General features: G+C 40.0%; 1 protein-coding gene across 10 annotated transcripts in view; it reads right to left on the bottom strand.

Annotated features, from left to right (window-relative positions):
* The window catches only part of SFI1 (SFI1 centrin binding protein), a 65,148-nt gene that overhangs the window by 33,333 nt on the left and 9,295 nt on the right, over nucleotides 1–22,520 (bottom strand). For 6 of the 10 annotated variants that reach the window (XM_045514591.2, XM_045514508.2, XM_045514558.2 and 3 more), the window contains 6 exons: nucleotides 17,490–17,663; nucleotides 16,190–16,261; nucleotides 9,313–9,423; nucleotides 7,348–7,442; nucleotides 3,391–3,508; nucleotides 1,604–1,706 (listed from right to left, as the gene is read on the bottom strand). In XM_045514591.2, the coding sequence (XP_045370547.1) occupies nucleotides 1,604–1,706; nucleotides 3,391–3,508; nucleotides 7,348–7,442; nucleotides 9,313–9,423; nucleotides 16,190–16,261; nucleotides 17,490–17,663 (673 nt within the window). The remainder of the gene's footprint in view (nucleotides 1–1,603; nucleotides 1,707–3,390; nucleotides 3,509–7,347; nucleotides 7,443–9,312; nucleotides 9,424–16,189; nucleotides 16,262–17,489; nucleotides 17,664–22,520) is intronic. The other 4 variants (XM_074356792.1, XM_010948685.3, XM_074356793.1 and 1 more) reach the window with 2 other exon arrangements.

Genomic DNA, 22,520 nt, shown 5'->3' with positions numbered 1-22,520 from the left:
CTATGGGTCAACATGGATAAACCTCAAAAATAAACTGCTGCATAAAAAAGCAAGTTGCAAAGTAAATGTACAGTGTGACACCAGTCATAAGTTTCCTAACTATACACCGCCAGAACATTTATACTTTACATGTATATACGCACACATTTTCACAAGTGAAAAAGAACACAAGAGAACAATGACTTCAGTATCAAGGCAGGAGCTATTTCTAAGGAGGAAAGGGACACACAGCTGGCGTCCATCAGTGACAGAATCAGCCTCGTCATGTCCCCGTGCTACTGGCATTCTTGCATTCGTCAGTTCTGCTCCCTCCAGAGAGTATAAGTCTATTGAGGAATAGGCAGGAAGATGGTTAAGCGAATGGCTCTGTGGTTAGCAGGCTGCTTGGGTTTTCATGCTGGTTCTGACTTTGCTAAGTGTGTGATCCTCGTTCAAGTTATTTAACCTATAATATTATGGGATTTAAAAAATAATTTTGAAATTAACTGAGATAATGTACATAAAGCACGCGGTCCAGCACCTTGGACAGGGAGGCCACGATAAACCCTGCTGCTCCTGCTCGTACTGCTATTACCACTGGCAAGAACTGTGTCTATTTCCTTGCTATTGCTTCTGAAGAACTTACAAGTTCAGAGATCCAGCAAATTTTTTTCTTAAAAAAGGGTCAGATAAGAACTATTTTGGGCTTTGCAGGCCATAAGGTACGGTCTCTGTTGCAACTACTCAACTCTGTCATTATAGCCAGAAAACAGCTCAGACAATACATAAATGAGTAGATGTAACCGCATCTCAGTAAGACTTGATGTGCGACAATAGGCAGCTGGCGAAATCTGACCCGTGAGCAAGGCAGCTGACCCCTGATCTGTGCTGTCTGCATGTGATCTCAAATACTGCATATACTCACATGGACGATATAAAATGTTGTCACGTTAAAAAGCTATTACTCCTACATACAGTAACAGGCACTTCTTTTCCTCCTCTTTCCTAGCCTATTCTCTGTAACTGACTTGGCAGCCCTATAATATGTACCCAGGGAACATGAAAAAGTGACAGAAATTCAGAGGGTCTATCAAAGGCCACAAGAAAGCTTCACCACAGCATAGTTTTTGTACAGATGCTGGGCCTTTATAACTGACCAAAACATAGTAGCTTTCCCAAAAAGAACTCTTTAGAGATAAGGAAAATTATATGGGAAGAAAAAAAAAAAGGTTTTCTTTCCAGTCTTAGTTTCTTTTCTGCCCTCATTATTTTCTAATTTGCTGTAGGAAAAGAATAATGAGGAAATAAAGAATATACTGTTGCTTCTTTCAACACATTTATAATTCACAAACCCCTTTCCACAGTTAGCAGGAGCTCTCTAAACACCACTGGCAATCACACACAGCACGTTCCTACTAGTGGCTTCTGTCTGCTGAAGACGCCAGCCTTCCATGGTGCTTCTGCCTCCCAGGCGCCCTTCAGCTCCTTGAGCTGCAGGGAGGGCTCAGCAGAGGCAGCGGCCTGTTGGTCAGCCTTCTGCTTGGGAGTCTGAGCCCACACTCTGTGGGTGCGGGACCTGATGACGTGGACAAAGGGCACCAAAACCTGAGTCTGCTGGACTCACCTGCAGCTGGAGGCTCCGGGCACTGTGCTTCACAGCGGAGGCGTGGAGAGCGCGGCCCACCCGGACCTGTCCCAGGCGCTGTCTCCACTCGCGCCACCACACCCTGTCCAAGAGCAAACCCAAGATGGAACCAGTCAGAAAAAAGCCAGCTGGACAAGAGAGGGGCAGAGAGGGCAGACTCTCAGCTCAAGTCCCTCTCCCTCATGGTGCCACCTCTAGACTGATATCTGTTAGATCTACCATTGAAGAAAACAACCTAGAAACAGTCTTTAGGGCTGCGATTAAGGGTGGGAAACTGAATGGTTCCTAAGGTCAGATACAGCCTTCGACACTACAGACATGCTCGGTTTAGCTTAGGCACGGTTAAAAAAAAAAAAATCACTGTCAACATTTAAAAAAAAAAAAAACAAGAGATTTCATAGAATAAACTGTCAAAAAAGTGGCTTTCAGATTTCCAGGCTTGATGGATGGATCCCTGCTTTTCCTCCTGAACTGGCTAGGTTTCATTCTAGCCTTGGTTTCTTTCCTGTTTATTCTCTAATTTGCTGTCGGAAAACAGTTAACGTGGAAATGAGAGTTTGCAACCTCTGCTTTACAGAAACATTCACTTTGCCTGGTCACTTTAACTCACCAGAATCTCTCTCCTCCTAACCTAAGCCATGCTTAGCTGTTACCACTCACTTCAAAATCTCAAGCTATCTTGCATTATTATTTATCTTTTTTTAGGGAATTGTAAATTCCCTGAATGTAACCCCAGCACCCAATGTAGTATCAGCAACATTTTAAGTTCTCAATAAATACATTGAATAAATAAAATTATATAGAAAAATCCTCCCATAAACTCTAGCAGAACTTACTCAGCATTTAAAATATTTGCTGAAAAAATAAATAAATAAAATATTTGCTGAAAAAACTTTAAATAACAGAAAAAAATCTAAGTAACTTCTTTATGTCCACTGATGTTCTGGATACTATGCTAAATACTTTACAGATACTACCTTATTTCCCATGACAACCCTGAAAGATGCTTAATGGTGTGCCTAATTCACAGATGAGGAAAGTGAGCTTTGGAGAGGTGAAATGACCCAATAACACTTGTTGGAACAGGGATTTCAACCCAAGTCACTCTAGCTGCAAAGACTCTGCTCTCACCCATGATACATACAGGGCCCAGCTCTCTCGGGCAGGAACTGAGCTTTCAATATGCTGCCATTCAGAACACCAGAGGACCACTGGGGACAAGGCACAATGGAATCAGTCCCATTATAAAGCAGCTCACTGTTATACACATCTGGCTTTCCAAGTGGACTAACTCAGGTCCCTCCAACATGTGGACAACGCTGCTGAGATGCACTCCAGAGCAGCTATTAAGGGCATGAGCTTTGGCATCAGAAAGACGGATGGGTGAGCTCTAGTTCTGCCACCTACAACTTAAACATTAAGTCTCAGAAAGGCTGAGTAACTTTACTGAGCTTGTATATCTTAATCTGTACAACAGTAGTTATTTTATAGTTTATGGTAATGAGTAAATGAGACATTTTACATTAAAAAATGCACACACACAAACTTAACACACGGTTTAGAACACATAAATACTCAGCATTACTTACGACGTTGTGAAAATTTGACCTTAGTGCTGAACAAGTTATCAGTAAATACTTATTAGGCATCATGTATGTTCAAAACATTGTTTTAAGGTGGGTTTTTTATGCTGGCTTTCCAGCGGCATAGGTCAAGGCTGAGGTAAAAAAATGCTGCTTATCTGTAGGGCAATGTAGCACACTCACCACAAAATACTCCGCTGCCTAAACTCCAGGGCGGTGGTCTGCATCTGAAGTTTGGTCCTACGAAAAACCACGTAGATCAACCAGGACTTCCAGGCCTGCCGCATCTTTTGTTTTGCGTCTAGAGGCACCAAAGAGATTTTCAAAAAGGGGTGGGGGGAGATGTGTTACACTGGGTTAGAGGAAAGCTCAAAGGCTCTAGGACTCATCCCTCCTTTGAATATCTAAATTCCTCCGGTCTTCAAGTGCCCCCTGCTGGAAAAGTTGTGAAGCTCTACAAAATTAACAAGGATCCAAGTACATGTGAAGAATGGTTCTATCAGTGACGACAGTTACAAAACATTTAAAGGAAAATCAAGGTTCTGCGCTGTTCAGAAATCCTTTATTTTAAAACCCTTTTTTAAGAGTTATATTCTGCAACATTTACAGATGAAATAACACAGGAGGTAGAGAAGCGAATGGGAATATGGATGTAATAAGACTAGCGTGAGTCAGTAATTACTGGAAGCTAGTTATGTGATGGGTAGGTACATGGAGGTTCACGTTCTACCTTTCAACTTTGTAGATATTTTAAAATTTCCATTATATAAAGTTAGAAACAAGTCATGTTATAAAATGTGCTCTCAAAGAGGAAAAAAAATGTGACAATGAATATATGTATGTTCACGTATAACTGAAAAATTGTGCTCTACACTGGAATTTGACACAACATTGTAAGATGACTATAACTCAATAAAAAAATGTGCTGTGTGAAACAATAACTGTGAAATAGAATAAGCAAGACAAAAGGAAAGGGTACTATCTGCACCTGTTTATATCTGTTTGAGAAACAGAATAAAAAGGACCAGTAATGATCCTAGAGGAAACAATTTACTAGATATGGGAAGTGCAAAGGTCCACAGGTCTCCTTTTGTGGTAAATTCCATTTTCACTATGAAAGTCATCATTAGTAAAGTAAACTTCTGTTCTTTTTAGAATACAGAGGAGAAAATAAAATCATGTAAACCATGTTCAGGACATTCTCCAAAATGTGGTCAGTAGAACTACAACTATACTTTGCATTTCATAGCTGCTGACAAGTCAAGTCAAAATACGGAAAAGAATTTAACATGTAGCTTCCTCACGCCCATCCCCAACCTGAGCAATCAGCGCACCTCGGGCAACAAGGACAAGCAAGGTGCTCTGCTTCAGAGTTCAGGCTCCTGAGTAAGACAGGGTGGGTCTGAACACTGACCTCGTCACTTAGCTAAGTAACCCTACACAAGTTCCTTATCTGCAGATTGGTGCCTCCTTTAGAGGTAGGTGTGCAAACAGGAAAGGAAGATTATCAATGAGAAGTGTCTCCAATAAACACAAGCTATTATCTTCTGAGTGTGGAACCCAGGAATCTGCATTAACTGTCTCTGCCATGATTCTGATGACATTTTGAAAACCATGCTTCCTTTAGGCCTGAAAGTACTTGCAGACTTTTTATTTAACAGTGTTAAGAGTGAATGAACAGTCCCCGGAGTCTGTGGGCATGGCCTAAAACAACTGTCATGTTGTCAGAAATAACTTTTTATCTTAATATATCAAGTGACTTTTTCTTCTACTCCATAACATAGCTGTAGTTATCATAACTATAAATAACAACATAAAATAGCAGAATGCAGATTCCTCAGTATGGAACTTTCACAAGAGAGAGCATATTCTGGGCCACATAAAAAACCCTGAACAAATTTGAAAGAACTGAAATTATACTAAGTCTGTTCTCTGATGATAATGGGATAAACTAAAAGGTCAATAACAGAAAGATGTTGGAAAATCCCCAATATAGGATTTAAACCACTTCTAAATAATCTAATGGGTCAAAAAGGACATCTTAAATGAAATTAGAAAACATTTTACACTGAATGAAAACATGACTGCAAATATTAAAATCTGAGGGATGCAGTTAAAGCAGTGCTTAAAGGAAGCTTTACAGCAGTAAATGCTTACGTTAGAAAAATGGAAAAGTCACAAATCAATAATCTCAGTTTGCCCTTTAAGACATCAGAAAAAGAAGAGCAAATTAAAACCAAACCTTGGAGAAGTTAGACTATAATAAAAGCAGGAGCAGAAATCAAGAAACCTGGGGGTGAAAAAAAACAAACAAACGTAACCTGGAAACAGAAAAACAATAGGGGAAAAAAAATCTAATAAACAGATAAGCTGGTTATTTGAAAAGATCGATAGAATTGATAAAGCTCTAGCCAGAGACAGAGAATAAAAGGCTGAAGACACAAATTACCAATACTAGGAGCAAAAGAGACGCTATCACTATAGACCCTGGAGACATAAACATTGTAATAATGACATGACTTCAAATGACTCTACGCCCATAAATTCAACAATGTATTTGAAATGGACCAGTTCCTTGAAAGACACAAACTAACAAAAATTGTTCAAGAAGAAACAGATAACCTGAATAGTCTTGTATCTATTTAAAAACTTGAATTCAAAGTTTAAGGCTCTCCAACAAAGAGAAAGAACTCCAGGCTCAGAAAATTTCATGGAGAATTTTACCAAATATTTAAAGAAGAAATAATACTAATTCTACAACTATCTTATAGAAAATAGAGAATATAGCACTTCCTCATTTTATGAGGAAAATAACTTTAAATAACTCTTAGATGACAACGTAAGAGAAAACCTAGATGATCCTGGGTATGGTGATGACTTTTTAGATACAACACCAAAGGCTTGATCCATGAAAGAAAAAACTGATAAGCTGGACTTCATTAAAATTAAAAACTTTTGCTCTGTAAAAGACCATGTCAAGAGAATGAGAAGATAAGCCATAGAGTGGAAGAAACTATTTGCAAAAGACATCTGACAAAGGATTATTACCCAAAATACACAAAGAATTCTTAAAACTCAACAAGACAAATAATTCAATTAAAAATGGGCAAAAGAACCTAAACACTTACCAAAGAAGATATACAGATGGCAAATAACCATATGAAAAGATGTTTCACATCATTATGTCATCAGGGAAACACAAATTAAAATGAGATACCTCTATACACCTTTTAAAATGGCCAAAATCCAAAACACTAACACCACCAAATGCTGGTGGGGATGTGGAGCAACAGAAGCTCATTCAGTGCTGGTGGGAATGCAAAATGGTACAGCCACTTTGGAAGACAGTTTGGTATTTTCTTACAAAACTCAGCATACTCTTACCATATTGATCCAGCAATCACACTCCCTTGGTACTTAACCAAAAGAGCTGAAAACTTATGTCCACACAAAAACTTGCACACAGATATTTACAGCAGCTTTAGTCATAACTGCCCAAATTTGGAAACAACCAAGATGTCTTTCAGTAGATGAATGGAAAAATAAACTGTGATACATCCAGACAGTGGAATATTATACGGCACTGAAAAGAAATCAGCTATCAAGCCATTAAAGACATGGAGCAAACTGAAATGCATATTACTAAGTAAAAGAAGCCAATCTGAACAGCTACATACTGTAAGATTCCAACTATGACATTCCGGAAAAGGCAAAACTACGAAGACAGTAAAAAGATCAGCAGTTGCCAGTGGGGATGAACTAAACAGGTAGAGCACAGAGGATTTGTAGGGCAGTGAAAATACCCTATGATACCATAATGATGGCTACATGTCATTATACGTTTGCTCAAACCCACAGAATGTATAGCACCAAGAGTGAGCCCTGATGTTAAACTACGGGCTTTGAATGATTATGACGTGTCATTGTAGGTTCATTAGTTGTAACAAGTGCATCCTGTGATGGGGGATATTGATAATGGGGAGGCTCTGCATGCGGGGGGAGTAGGTATATCAGCAATTACTGTACCTCTGCCGAAATTTTGCTCTGAATCTAAAACTGCTCTACAAAAATAAAGTCTTAATAAAAGAGAAAAACAAGTAGACAAGGCATTTTCTTCAGAAATGTACTTCCTCTTCTCACCGTGGCCCTCGGCTCTCATGTACTTGTTCCTCATCTCCCGCTGCTGATGCACGTAGGCCTTCCAGGTCTGGAACATCAGGTTGTACAAGTAGTACCTGAGGAGCCAAAGAAGCAAATGCCGTTTCTTTAAAACAAAAACAACTCCTAATCCGACATACCTAGTCCATTCTGTACTCAGGAAAAACTAACGTGGACGCTTCTGACACTAAAAAGCCAATCTATATCCTAAGCTAAAATATCATTTCCTACAATTACGGTGAAACCTATCCTCCTTGAGAGTCATTCTCCGCACCTTATGCTATCACTAAGCATAAAAAGGTGTGAATGATCTGAGAATAACTTCACCTTCAGCACCCACAAAGCCGTGCCATCTGGAATGGCAGTGATATTTCAATCATCCACACTATGTAAAATATTACTACTCCTTTGCACTAAAACACGATCAATGTTCTTCGTCCCTTCCTTCTCAATACATAAATTATACACTTAAGATTGTCAGTCCCTCCACATCTTCACTATCCCACTTCCTAAGACTTTATTTCATGCTCTACCAGCTTACAAGAACAATTCAATGCTGTCTATATTCTATCTGACATATTCATAAATCAGAAACCCTGCCCCCCAAAACCTAAAGACATGATTATAACAAGAATGAATGCCATTTGAAAAAGACAATGTATAAGACATATAAAGTTTTTACTTTAAAAAAGGTATAAAAGTACGTATTTGATATAATTTCCCAATTTTTACTTTTTCTTTCTCCACTTATCGCCGGGAATACAAATGTCAAGGATTAAGAGTTTCTTCTATTTCCATTTTCTTAATGGCTATATTGGGCATAAATTTTCTCCCACAATCAATATAAATTAAAACAACTTTACTATTTTAAAGAAAAGAATACTCTCAGAACTAGAAATTATATAGAAGTGAGTCAGTGAGAAAAGCCAATTCAAATCATTAGCATGATTAGTACCTAATTGTTACCTGAATTCGGTATCTCTGTGTGTATGTGCTCACATGCATATGTGTGCTTGGGTTTAATTTAGGACTTTGATCTTGCTTACTCTGAAAAGAATTTGAAGAAAAACAGAAAATGGGGGGTGGGTATAGCTCAGTGGTAGAGCATATGTTCAGTATGCACCAGGGCCTGGGTTCAATCCCTAATACCTCCATTAGAAATTTTTTTTTAATAAATAAAATTTTTTTTAAAAAAACAGAAAATGATTCAAGACTCTTTTCCTTGCCAAGGAAGGTTCAACACTCACAAATGCAATCAATTTCATGCATCACACTAACAGAATGAAAGAATCATGTGATCATCAGTGTCTCATTATAATAAAGGCCATTATGATGAGCCCACAGCTAACATCAGTACCTAATATTTTACCTCAATTTAAAAAAAAGGAAAGGAGGAAATTAGGTCTCCCAAAAATAAAAGATAAAGAAGAAAAAAGAAAAAGACAAGAGATAAATGTTGGTGAGGATGTGGAGAAAAGGGAACCCTTGTGCACTGTTGGCAGGACTGTAAACTGGAACAGCCACTAAGAAAGTTAAAAACTCAGAAAAAGAGATCAAATTTGTGATTACCAGAGGCAGGGGGTAGGGAGAGCAGTCATAAGGTACAAACTTCCAGTTGTAAGTTGCCACTGCTGTATGACACATAAGTAGCTAAGAGTAAATCCTAAAAGTTCTCACTACAAGATGAAAAATTTTTTTTCCATTTCTTTGTATTGTATCTCTATGAGATGATGACTATTAATTTATTGTGGTAATCATTTCATAATATGTAAGTCAAACCTTTATTTTGAACACCTGAAACTCATACAGTAATATATGTCAATTATACCTCAATAAAACTGGGAAAAATAAACCTTTTCTTCTTTTGACTAGAAACATGCCAACAAGTAATTACTTGATAATGTGTTATTAGTAAAACTAAAATAATAACATAAAATGAAATCTGACCTGTAGTGACAGTCAGCTCGAACACGAAGTTTCCACTCATGATGGAAAACCCACCATTCTTCCTTCCACTCTTCAAAGACCTTCCGTAGTAATCTCTGCTCATAGTAAGACCTAGGGTAATGAAAAAAAAAAGAGAAACACATGATGATGCTGGAGCTGGTATCTATTTCCAAATCAGTTTCACACTGCTGTCACTTTCTCATAGAAAAGTGTGGCTCATTATTTGATAACACCAAAATTGATTAAACATAGACGTATTTAACTTTTTCACATCAAAACCTTAGAACTACTCAAACTGGAAATGAGGTTAGAAAATGTTATATTATATATCTTACCAATTAAAGAGGTAAAAGTAAAAAATTTGGCTTTTCAAATACCGTAAGTGAGTTAAGAATTCTTACTCTCCATTGTTTTCATTCATCAGAATAAAAAATAGTTTTGGTTAGTAAAAAGTAGTAGCTATCCTTCTTATTTACATTCACAGGAGAATAAAAGTTATAAAATAAGCAAATGCCTAATGGTACTCCTAGGACTTAACATGAAAAGAGTACATTAGTTTAACTGAAGTCTGGCCAGGGGAGCTACAACCACAGCAAAAGGAGGTAAGAGAAAGTAAGAAGGGAAAAGCTAAAAAGGAAGGAAACAAGAGGGCAGTGAGAGTGCTGACGCTAACAAGGCACGGTCAAGGAGACTAGCAACTCAGGAACTCTGGTCCTGTCAGTCACTCTGAGTTTCTTTTCATGGTTATGCAGGTTACTAACATGAACCTCCTCCTCACCAACTCTCGGGTTTTTAAAATTGGACAGCAAAAATATACGTAGGAAAATTCACCTCACTACTGTTATAATAATAAGTAGAGAAAATCACCACAAATACCCAGCAAAAGGGGAAAGGTTAAATTCAATTAATGCCACCCAGTGGGTATTTTTCTTTTTTGGGGGGGTGGTAAATGTGGTTTATTTATGTTTTTTACTGGAGATACTGGGGATTGAACTCAAGACTTCATGGATGCTAAGCACGTGCTCTACCACTGAGCTATAGCCTCACCCCACCAGTCATTTTTTATGAAGTAGAGCTAAAGATACTGAAATGGAAGATGCTCCAGAAAAGTTGTTAGATGAAAAAATAAAGCTACCTCGTAGTGTGTTTAACATGATTTAAGTTAATGTTTTTGGTATATCCAGTACCCATATGTTATAATTAATATACATCAAATATATATGTATAAAATGTATGCACACACATGTGTATGTAAAAATACATACATCTATATGCACGCATGTATGTGTACATACATGTTATCATACTGTATGAATTAAAAGCCCAAGAAGAGCTCCAGAATAGCAAACTATTACCAGTGGTTCTCTCTCAGGAAGGGATTACAGGACACTGGTGTTTCCTATATTACACATTTCTTTAGTTTGAGAAAATTTTTGAACAGCAGCTTTGTTCATAATTTTTTAAATTTTAATGAAAAAGAACCACTTAAATCTGCACGTGTCCTTCCTTCCACCACTACCGTCTACCCATCTTACTTCCTTCTCTTCCCAAAAGCTCACTAAAATAACAGCCAATACTTACAAAAGGTGTGATAAAGAAACAGAGCAAGAGCAACAATGTTCAGCAAGAGATGCCAACAAATTTTGAAGGATAGAAAGCAGGCGGTGGGGGGGGGGGGTGCAGCAGGGCAGCTGAATCAACAGGTGAGCGAAATCCGAGAACTAAGTGTCCGGTGGGGCAGGGGTGGGGGATCAAGAGGCAAGCAGTGGGTGGCACAGGCCCCAGAGAGGTGTGGGAACGAGAGGCATCAGGAAGGGCGGAGTCCTGGGTGGAGATGAAAACACAGGACTGTTGGCAAACCTGCGTGTAAGAAGCAGGTAGGCCCCCGGACCTTGTTATTCACCTGGGCAGAGACTCGGGGTTCTCCCTGGAGAGGCAAGCTCTGGAGACGGTCCTAAATAGAGAATCTACACACTGAACAGTGAGACCCACTTTCCCCTCCTCTGCTTACAGCAGAGCTTATAACCCCTGCCCCCGCCTCCCGCCTCCACCCCACCCACCCCATCTCAGAAGGAGTCTGGAGGATTCTTCTCCCCTAGGGAGAACTGGTCAACCTAAGGGAACAGGCCTTCAGGTCCTGACAGATGGAGATCTCCCGGTTAAACTGGTCTCTGCTTCAAAAGCTTAAAGTGGAACTCTCAACTGACAAGTCCCTGTGCATACACTTTATATGTATACATAGCTACTAAAATTAGTGTTTTAGTGCTTACGTCTTAAATACGGGTAGACAATAAAAGGATATGTTGACATTTGAGGAAAGACTCCAACATGAGAGATTGAACAAAAAGCAAACAGAAAAAAAAGCTTAAAAGAAACAGAGCAGACAAAAACCTTTTATGGGGGCAGGATAATTAGGTTTCTTCATTGATTTCTGCTTGGAGGAGGTACTGGGGTTTGAACCCCTGATCTCCTGGGTGCTGAGCATGCGCCCTACCACTTGAGCTATATCCTTCCCTCAGAGCAGACAAAAGTCTTAAATCACTACATTAACCACAAAAAATCATGAACCTCCAGGATGTTATTTTTCAAAAAACATTCAGAGAACAAAAGAGAGCTCTTAGAAATTAAAAATATGATGGCAGAAATGAAAAAGGAAAAGAGCCACATACAGGTAAAAGAACAAGTTGACCGGCCTTGTAGGCCACAGTAAGGAAGGACTCTCAGCAGGTGGAAGCTGCCTGAGGTCCGACAGGAGAGTGGTGTGATTGATTTACTCAGACTTCCTATATGGAAAGACCGACCAGCGACAAGGCTAGAAGCAGGAGGGGAGCAAGGAGGCCCCCGGAGTCATCCAGGGGAGGCACGATGATGGCTTGGCTTGGACCAGGGTAGTAGCAACTTGAGGTGCTGAAGAGAGCCTGGAGTCTGAATCTACTTTGAACGTTGAATCAACATAATTTTGCATTCGGCGTAGCAGGTGGGGTGTGAGGGAGCAAGAGGTATCAAGGATGACCCCCAGCTTTCTGAGCCGGATCCCTGGAAGGATGGCAGCTTCCATCACTGGGGAGGGGAAGGCTCAGCAGGGAGCTTTCGGGGGAAGATCAAGATTTTGGCTTTGGACATCTTGAGTTGTGACATCGATGAGACACACAGTGAAGTTGTCACATACGCTGCAGACCAGAGTTCAAAGGAGAGGTCTGGGCTGGGTGTGTAGATGTGGGAATTGTTAAGAGATTTGATGAGACTTCCACAGCTGGGAGTGCAAGGACTGGGTGCCGGGTGCTTAGATGAGGAGGAACCAACAAAGCATAGTTAGAAGGAATAAAGAGGTGGAAGGAGAACTATGAGAGAACGGTAACCTGGAAGCTGGGAGGAAAAGGGGCTTCTTGAAGAAGGGAATGATGGACTGTCTAATGCTTCTTGGTGAGTAAGAGGAAACTTAAGAGTTCACCACGGATTTAAGCAAATGTAGTGAACTTACAAAAGTTTTGGTGGAATGGTGGAATCAAAAGCCTCACAGGATGTGGGAGTTGAGATTTGCAAATGTTAGCCACTATATATAAAAATAGACCCCCAAAATTTCTGTATAGCATAGGGAACTATAATCAATATCTTGTAATAAATAACCTTTAATGAAAAAGGATATGGAAATGAATATATGTATGTATATGCATGACTGGGACACTGTGCTGTACACCAGGAACTGACACACTGTAACAAACTGTGTATCAATTAAAAAAAAAAAGCCTTGTAGGCTGGACTTGAGGCCACAGAAAGAGGTGTTGGATATCCTGGGGATGGCCAGGAGATCTGACAAAAAGGCGAGCAAAGAGATGGAGAGCTACCTGCAGGAGGAAATAGGGTCAAAGAGACTTTTTTCAGGATAGGACAATAACAGCATTATATGCTGGTGCAAATGATCCAGCACAGAAGGAAAAACTGATGCAGAGAAGAGAGGGAGGAAAAAAACTGCTAGTGTGATGGCCTGGAATAGGGCCAAGGGGAATATGGTACAAAAGTCAAGGGTTTTGCCACAGATAAGAACGTGGACAGTTCATCTGCCTAACAGTAGGGAAAGCAGGCTATATGGTGACAGATGCTGGCAATCAGTAGATACGGTGAAGGGCTCTTCTGTTACTTCTGTTTTCCCAAGAAAATATGACTAAGAATGAAGAAGAAATATTGATAAATAAACAAATACTATAAATGGGCCTGACTGTTTTATCTAGTTCTCAAATGAGCCAAATAATTTTGCTCATATCTTCTCTTTAGAATTAGAGGTGACTACCTCATATTTAAGACTGCCTTACGTATGAACACATACTGTATTATTATTTTTGCCCTACTAACTTAAGGGTCATTTTGCCTCAGTTTATTACTGATAAAACTCCAGCTTATAACAGTTAAAACAGTCTTCAAGCACATAAAGGCATTACCCTGCCTAAAAGTGAGAAAGAAATAATTCAATATGGAAAAAGACCAAAAAAAAAAAAAAAATGCAAAGATAATATGCACAACCTTCTCCAAAGTAACAAACAACCCACTTGATTTACAAAGAGCTTGCAAGTTGAAATTTCTAAGTCAATGGAAACACAGTATCAGAATCACAATTCTGGGAAATGCTTAAGAAACAAATATTCTCACCCTCTCATTTGACAATTGAGAAACTGAGACCCAGAACCACAACTTATCCCCAGATCAAACATTTAGCTAGCGTCTGGGTTAGAACTCAAACTCAGGTCTCCCCAGTTACAGCCCAGTACCCCTTCCTCTGCACCTGCCCCCACTCAAGAGGAACAGAGCACAATGCTAATGCTCTAAAGCAGTGAGGCAGACATTGGTTGCTGGCGAACCCAACACCCACTGCCAGGTCTCTGCTTCCTCACCAGCACCCACTACAAAGGCTGGGAAGGTTTCTTTCCCGGCCTCTTCTGTAGCTAAGGTGGCCAGTGACATAGCCCTGGCCAATGAGGCAGAGGCAGAAGCAGCTGGGGGTTTCTAGGAAAGTTCTGCTTTCCAGATAAAGAGACAGATCTAGCTGACACCACCCTCCTCTCCCCTTCCTGTATAAAGTTGCAACAGGCATCTTTCAACTATGCAGCGTCATCTCTGAGGACAAAGGGCCAACATGCTAAGGATGGTGAACTAGAAAGGTTCTAAAAGCCTGAGTCTTTGATAAAACCACTGAACAGCTGAACCAATACCAACCTCCAGAATGTGAGAACAAGCAAATTCGGATTTGTTTAAGCTGTTACCAGACTTTCTCTTACTTGTAGTCAAATGCACTTCTAACACAATAAGCATTTCCCAAGTACTTGGCATATAAATAACTATTATTTGAAAAGAGGTTTCCAGTCAAATGAGTCAAGTCTAAGTTTGACAAAATTAAGTAGGAAAAGGATTTGGAGAAGATCCTGAAGGCAGCAACATAGTTTCTCAATCTCTGAATCCTTATAAAACACACAGAGTAACCACGTAGCAAAACAATCATACAAAGAAAGTTTTTAATGATAGAAGGAAGATAGTTACAGATGGAAACCTGGAGATGCAGAAAGAAACAAAGACCAACAGGAAGTGTACACACATGAATAAATCCAAGTGAACACTGGCTGTATAAAATGAGAATAGCAACATTCTGCAGATTTTGAAATATAAAGGGAATTAAAATATATTACAACAAGGGCATGTAAGTGAGGACAGGCAGAGTTGAAATGTTCTAAGGACCTTGCCTTGTTTGGGAAGAGGGTAAAAGAACCAATTAACATTAGACCCCAGTAAGTTAAACAGACATATATTCTTTAGGGCAGTCAGTCAAAGAATAAGAGTACATAACTTCTAAGCTAACAGGGGAGAAAATAAATGAAATACTCAATTGAGTAAGAAAAAGGAAAGATTTCCAATAACAGCAAACTGTTTAACTCAGATCATTCCTCCCCCCACCCCCTGAGAACAAGAAAAGCTCAACAACAACAAAAAATTATTTGACGGGAGGAAGCACTATCAAGGCAGTAAAGAAGGGCAGGGCCAAGGTCCTGGGGAAGGTGGAGAGGCGGGGGTGGACTACGCCTTATCCGTGCAGCTAGGGTGGGCTGCTGCCACAGAAGGAGCCTCCCTGGTAAAGATACAAAGGAGGCAGGAACAGCAAGGCCCCCACGAGGTATACAGAGAAAGACTTCAGAGAACACACACACAGCCCAAAATGGCTTGAGAGAACTTGATGTTCCAGATTAGCAAGGCCATACTGTCATAAAAGTGAAACAGGAAAATTTATAGTAAGGGGAAGGGGAAAGGGTAAGGACCAGTAACATTTCAGTTTTGTAAAAATGCTTGCATTCCCAATGGCTGTCAGTTCTCTGAAACATTCCCTACCCTGGCCCCTTCTCTCCAGCCCCACCACTGCCTGCACCTGCCTGTCCCTGACACCAGTGGCTCCCCCTTGTGGTCCACTCTGGGTGAACAAAATCTGCAGCAGCAGGTGGCAGCCTAGACCAAGTGAAGATACTGCACCAGCACTGGGGTTTTTCTCCTGACTAAATTTCACTCCCCTCATCAATGCCAACTTTTTTCTCAGGCTCTGTCCTAGACCAAGTCAATCTGTCAGTCTCACCAGTGACCTGAAAGAGCTCATTTACTTCTCTTGGGCAAATAATTTTTTCCCCAGAGACTCTTAATTGTCCTGACTTATTTAGATTCCTTCATACATTCATTCAGTCATAACAGTATGTGTTAAGTTACCATTTATTATATGGCTAATGGAGGCTAGGGAGGGGCAGGGGGATGTAACATGTGCCAAAACAAAGGTCATATAATGGGCTTAGTACAAAACAAAAACCTAGAATGAACTCAGCAGCAGTGTGGTGTTCTGAGCTAATACTACCTGGCTTTAGAGGGAAATACTCTTCCAAAAGTCATTCGAATCCACAAATATATGAACTTTCTGGCCACGCATCTGAAAGAAGGAAAAAAAAAAGGACATATACATTTTAAAGCTCCATTTGGTTTATATCATCAATTTTCTGGGAAGGGGAGGGGAGGTCCCAGGGGAAGAGACACTAGTATTAGTCAAAAGGTGAATCATAGATTATCTTTCATCAAACAGAGCACGGGATGGGATAGATTTATAAAACTAAAATCAAACAGATAACTTTGTCAGCGAAGACTTCGGAGCTGAGGAAAGGAAGTACATGACAGTGCCTTTGTTCACATTATTCTTCCTGCCTGAAACATCTGGCAAATGTCCGCTTACCTATCAGGGCTCATCGTCAATGCTCACTCCTACGTGAAGCCTTCCTGGACCTTCCCCAAGCAAACAGAGCGAGTAGCTTTGTACTCTCAGCACCCTGTTCCCACCCCCAGTGTAACATATGATACCAAATCCCAGGAACCAGCTTGCAGGGTGCCTGTTGTTCCCTCTGCACTGTGAGCTCCTAGAGCAGGGACCATGTCTCATAGTATCCCCAGTACAAGCACAGTGCCTGGTATACACCAAAAATGTTGGCTCGTCTTGGCTGGTTTAATCTCCAGGTTCAGCATGGGAATGCTCCTCTTCCTCCTGCCCTTTGTCTGGCTTAGTCTTGCATCATCCCTTTCAGGACTCGGCTTAAATACCACTTCCTCCAGGAAGTCACTGCTGGCTACACTGGCGTGGCTGCTCTTGCCACATGGGCCTATGGTACCACATCTTCTCTTCCCACAGCACTTACCACACTCTGCTGTTGTGGCTTGTTTAATAGTCCGCCAAGCCAACCTGATCTTACGCTTTCATGAGGTCGTGGACCAAGAACGTCCTATTCACCTTGTATGCTGAGCACCCAGCACAACACCCGGGCAGGCAGGTGCCTGATAACTTTTTGTTGAATGAATAAAAGGATCCTCTTCATAGACCTAATCAAGAGCAGTGGAAAATGGCCATTTTCCTGGACTATGTTGAGACTTTTTCTGGAAAACTCTTTATAGCTTACACATTGCGGGGCACAGCTGGAGACTATACGAGAACACTCAATGACAGACTTTATGTCTGCAGATTCCTAAATATTCTGAATCTTCTGCCAGGAAGAACAGGCATTCAGGTCTCCAATTAACTGAGATAAGAATAAGAATCACCTCCTCATTTTAACCAAGAAAGGAAAGCAATGAAAAAGTCACTGAGGGCAGGCGACCCCTCCTCCTAAGCTCACCTGATACGCAATTCTCTTAACCGGCCCCTTCGGTTCCAGGCACGTGAGGGATGATACTGTACTGGGTGCCTGGCACCAGGTAACTCACTCCGGGTCCCAAGGAAGGCAGAAGACTTCTTGTTGGACAGTATCTTTGGAGAGTAAGGTTTCTTAACTGCACCATCCCTAAAAGACCTTAAGTTTGAGGAGTAAGGGGGAAAGGAGAGAATCAAATCATCTCTGCCTATGATGCAAATATCTTTTAACAAACCAGTGAAATTAAATAGATAAGCTCATTGAGATAAACCAATATAACTCTGCTTCAAGGAAAATAAGCAGCCCAATCTGACAGAAATACCCGCCCCTTCTGCAGGTGGGTACTGCTGGATGGGCTCTAGGCAGGAACTGCAGAGTTGGAGGGTGTCTTGGAATCATTAGTCCTAACACACTCTTTTTAAATATGTCATCTAAGGACAATCATTTACAAATCGGAAACAGGTTCCTTTCTATAAAAAACATCTAGGAATGATTTTCAGATTTTGTGACTTTTATATCAACATGAAACAACATACTTTTACAAAACACTAAATTTATGACTTTTAATCCCATTTCAGAAATGTTAAGAGATTATCTTATCGGTATGAACTCATGATTTTAAGAGCGCCACCTGCAGGAAACACCGAGAAGCAACAACATCCCATCAGCAATGAGCCGACCAATGAGCTCAAATACTGTATGTAAAATACCATTCCCTACTCAGAGAAAGTGGCGCTCCTTGGAAATATGGCTGATTTTCAGGTCTGGGACAGTGAAAATACGAAACAAGCCTCAAATATATTACTGGGTCAGAAAGTAATGTTCAAAGAATGATGGAGGCATGTTACAAGGACACAGGAGCCAGCTTGAAAGGGTTCCCACTGGACAAATCTGGGATCATTTGGGTAGTAATAGATTAAAACCTACTGAATAAAATAGGAATCCACAAATCCATACTAAAGAAGTAATGAGTGCATAAATAAGCGGGGGAGAATGGAAAGTGCTACTTCACAGTAAAATGCCAACTAATAAATATACTTTTAAGAGCCATCACAGTAGTAACTGGTTCAGACAAGAATCATCAATGGATGTCAAAACAAGTGGATGCAAGTTTGATGAGACAGATGCTATTAATGTAGTCTCAAAATATCTCCCCACAAAATACTTATTTATTATTTTATAGCAGAAATCTGGCAGACACCATCTTCATGAAGTGATAAAAGTTAACATCAATGGTAATGGGACCACATTTCCTGGTATTGAGGTACTGAGAACACAGCATCGCGTCTGTGAAATTCTTGCCCAAAATGCACAGCCTGAATCTAATCATGAAGAAACATTGAATAAACTCAAATTGAAAAATATGCATAAAAGGTAAGTGGTCTGAACTCTTCAAAAGTGTTTGGGTCATGGAAGATAAGGAAAGACTGAGAAATAGTTCCAAATTAAAGGGGACAAAAAGGACAAAATGCAATATGTGATCCTGGACCAGAAAGAAAAAATAAAAAGGGAAGTTTGTCTTATATTTTGGGTTTTTTTAGTTATAAATAATATTTTTGGGACAACTGGCTTCAACTTACTCTCAAATGGTCCAGGGGTGGGGGGGAGGGATACAGATAGAGTTGAATCTCATTATTTGCAGTAATGTTCTATAAAGTCACCATAAATGCTGAATTAATGAGTATACTAAACCACTATCCCTAAGGGGAAATACATGGCTAGGTTCCTGCCAGCCTTCAAAGGCATTCTCATCAAGAAATCAATCCATGACCTTGTTTTATGTTTACTTCTATCCAAAGACACCTTATTTAATGCATATAGTGAGTCATTAACATTGAACTCATGGCCAACAGCCCTGTAACTCATGCCTGAACAAAGCTTATCTGACCTACATTTTCTTCATAAGGCACATCACAGCCTTCCTGCACTTAGGAGTACTATACAGCACTTCAGCACTACATTTGGGGTGGGAGGGTCACTGAAAACAGCAAAACCATCGACAAAAAGCACAAAACTGAAAATGTGGCGTTACATAGACGGTGAAAAGGACCCTTGCTTACAGTATGAGCTAAAACAAGAAGGCAGAGCACCCTGCCTTGTCTGACCTCAGCTGGGAGCACCAGCATCGGGGGACTAAAAATTTTGCCCTTCTGCAAATGTCTGCAGACAATATGAAAATGCCGAGACAGACAGACAGAAACAGATGGGCAGGCAAGTGTGGCAAAATGTTAACAGGCGAATTTGGGAGAAGAAAGGTATATTAATTCTTTATCCTATTCTTGCAACTTCTAAGTTTGATTTTTATTTCAAAATAAAAGGTTAACAAAATTTTACTTCCCAAAATTTTACATCCCATTTACTTTAAAATAAAAATGAAAGAGGCCCTAAAAGGTTAAGAGCCTATGAAACAGCAAATTGATGGAATGTGTGCTGGAATGGTGCCCTTCTGAGGCCCTGTTACATAATCAAACAGGTATCAGCACCCAGACTGGAAAGCCCACACCAGGTCATCCCTGCCCACTGCTCTGTTTCATCAGACTCTGGGCTCCTCCTCACCAGCTAGTGATTCAAGCAGCAGAGGAACTATTTATGGCTCTGGAAGTTTAAAGACCATAAACATATCAATAGGGATGTAAGTCAGGTGGCCTCAGAAACCTAAGTTATTCTAACACCTAAAGGAAAAGATCACAAGCTAAAACCACGGTTTGTCTGTGAACATGTTTCCCATCTGTAAGCCTTAAGATGATAGGGACCATTTTTATTTGCGAATGTATATACTCAGCCCCTAACACACTGCACTCACAACAGGTACTCATAGAAATCTGTTATTTCATGGAAGGGAGGGAAGCCAGAAGGATGGAAAGAAATATGAAATAGATGAAACAGAATGCATTTTAAGAACCACACCAAAAATCATAAAGAACAGGAAAAGAACCTGGCTTAATTAAAAACATAGAAATACAATTACTACTTTTTTAATGTCAACAGGAGAATTATGGTTAGCCAAGAAATACAGAAAAATGGAAGTGAGGAGAAAGAATTTGAAAATATCCATCCGAAAGTGCCAAGGAGAAGGCATGCCCTGACCAATTCATTTAACATTTACTTTGCAGGTGTATCCTGTGGTGCGTTTGTTTATCCATTCAGTATCAAGGACCTGCTATACGCCTGGCAATATAGCTAGGCCTGGGGCTAGAAAGACAAACATGTATTCAATGTGAAGACCTTGTACAATGAGAAGACAAGATGTTGACAGCTTATAGTCAGCACAGGACACTGACACACATCCAGTATCTATTCTCTCCTTCCACATAACAGAATGTTCAGGTGGGCACATGGCTGCCCAGAATAAAAACTACAGTACTAGCTCCCCAGCCACTAACTTCTGAAATTAAGTTCTGACTAAGAGCAGTAGGTAGGATCATCAGGTGATAGGTTCCTGTAATCTGCCGTTAACAGCCGGCCAATGCACTCTGGTTTGTACATCAGTTTAGTAAATAAGCACAAGTCCATCTCCAAAAGACTCAGGGACCATTCACAAAATTGAGGGTGTGGGTGAATTAGAAGTGTTGCAGCCTGGTGGGAATTTATAGTCTGGGTTCTACCAGGGTTAGGGAACTGCAAGCCTTAAAATGGGTATAAAGTGACTGGAGACTAGTAATGTACCAAGCAGACTAACAGAGGGAAATGTAAACCTTTTTTGAAAGAAGGCACCTTCATCATAAGCCTGGAGACATTCCTATATGTATTTTAAAATATAAAATGTCTAGCACACAAAGAAGTTAGACTCCACAATAAAGGAAACAAACAACAGATCCATGAGGCTTCAGACATTAAAGAGATATATACATGTAGTTGTACCCATGGATATGATCTATTACAGCAGGAGGCACAAAGCAAAATCAGCAAAGAGGAAAGGAGCATGGGGCAAGGTCTGCTGGAAATCAGGTGCACGTTTCCAAGAGTTCTCTCTCTGGGGAGTCTTATAGGATACCCTGAATTCCTCCCACATCGAACTGTGTGAACACATGTGAAGTGTCCACCAGTGAAGCTTATTAGAGACTCAGTGCCAAAAGTTTTTATTGGGGGTTGGTCCGATGGGCAATCTTTGCCTCACACGCACCAAAATTCCAGACTCCCAGGAGGAAAGGTGTTCAGCCTAAACCACAAAGTTTGCACAGTACAGACATAGTTAACTACCATCATCAGTTAGGGAATGGTGGGAAACCACCTGAAAATTAAGTTTTTAGATACCAGTCAAGGGTGAACCTTGCAAGCAGGACTTTCTAAGGACAGCAGTGTCAGGCTGCTAGGTTAATTCTTTTCTGCACAGACAGAAAACAAACATTAATAGAGAAGATCAAGGACAAAAGTTAGCTCCTTAAAAACACTAATAAAATTGACGAATAGTGAAACTAATCAAGAAGAGAGAGAATGCCAAATAAACCACTACTCGTGGGGAAAGGCAAACATATCATTATAAATTATACACCCTAAGAAGATACTATAAACAATTTGATACAAGTAAATCTGAAAATGTAGATAAAATTGATAAATTAGAAAAACAAAACTTACTAAAACTGGCAAGAAATTAAAATATGAATAATCCAATAACCATTAACAAAATTAAATGCTAATAAAAACCTCCCCACAAAGAAAACTGGACCTAGATGTCTTACTGTCAAATTCTACCGAAGTGTAAGAAAAAATTTCATGCCGATCTCACATAAACTCTTACAGAAAATTTTACAAAAAATGTAACCCTACCCATCCAAAAGCTACATAAACCTAGGTAGTTTTTTTCTAAACATTTTTAATTGAGTTATAGTAATTTTACAATGTTGTGTCAAATTCCAGTGCAGTGCACAATTTTTCAGTTATACATGAACATGCATATATTCATTGTCACATTTTTTTTTTCGCTGTGAGCTACCTAAACCCAGGTAGTTTTATGAGACCAGCCACAACCTTAATACAGAATCTAAGAAGGACATTTTTAAGAAAGTAAAATTATAC

This window comes from Camelus bactrianus, chromosome 32 (assembly GCF_048773025.1).
Source record: "Camelus bactrianus isolate YW-2024 breed Bactrian camel chromosome 32, ASM4877302v1, whole genome shotgun sequence".
NCBI classification, from domain to species: Eukaryota; Metazoa; Chordata; class Mammalia; order Artiodactyla; family Camelidae; genus Camelus; species Camelus bactrianus.
This window is presented reverse-complemented; position numbering and strand designations above follow the sequence as displayed.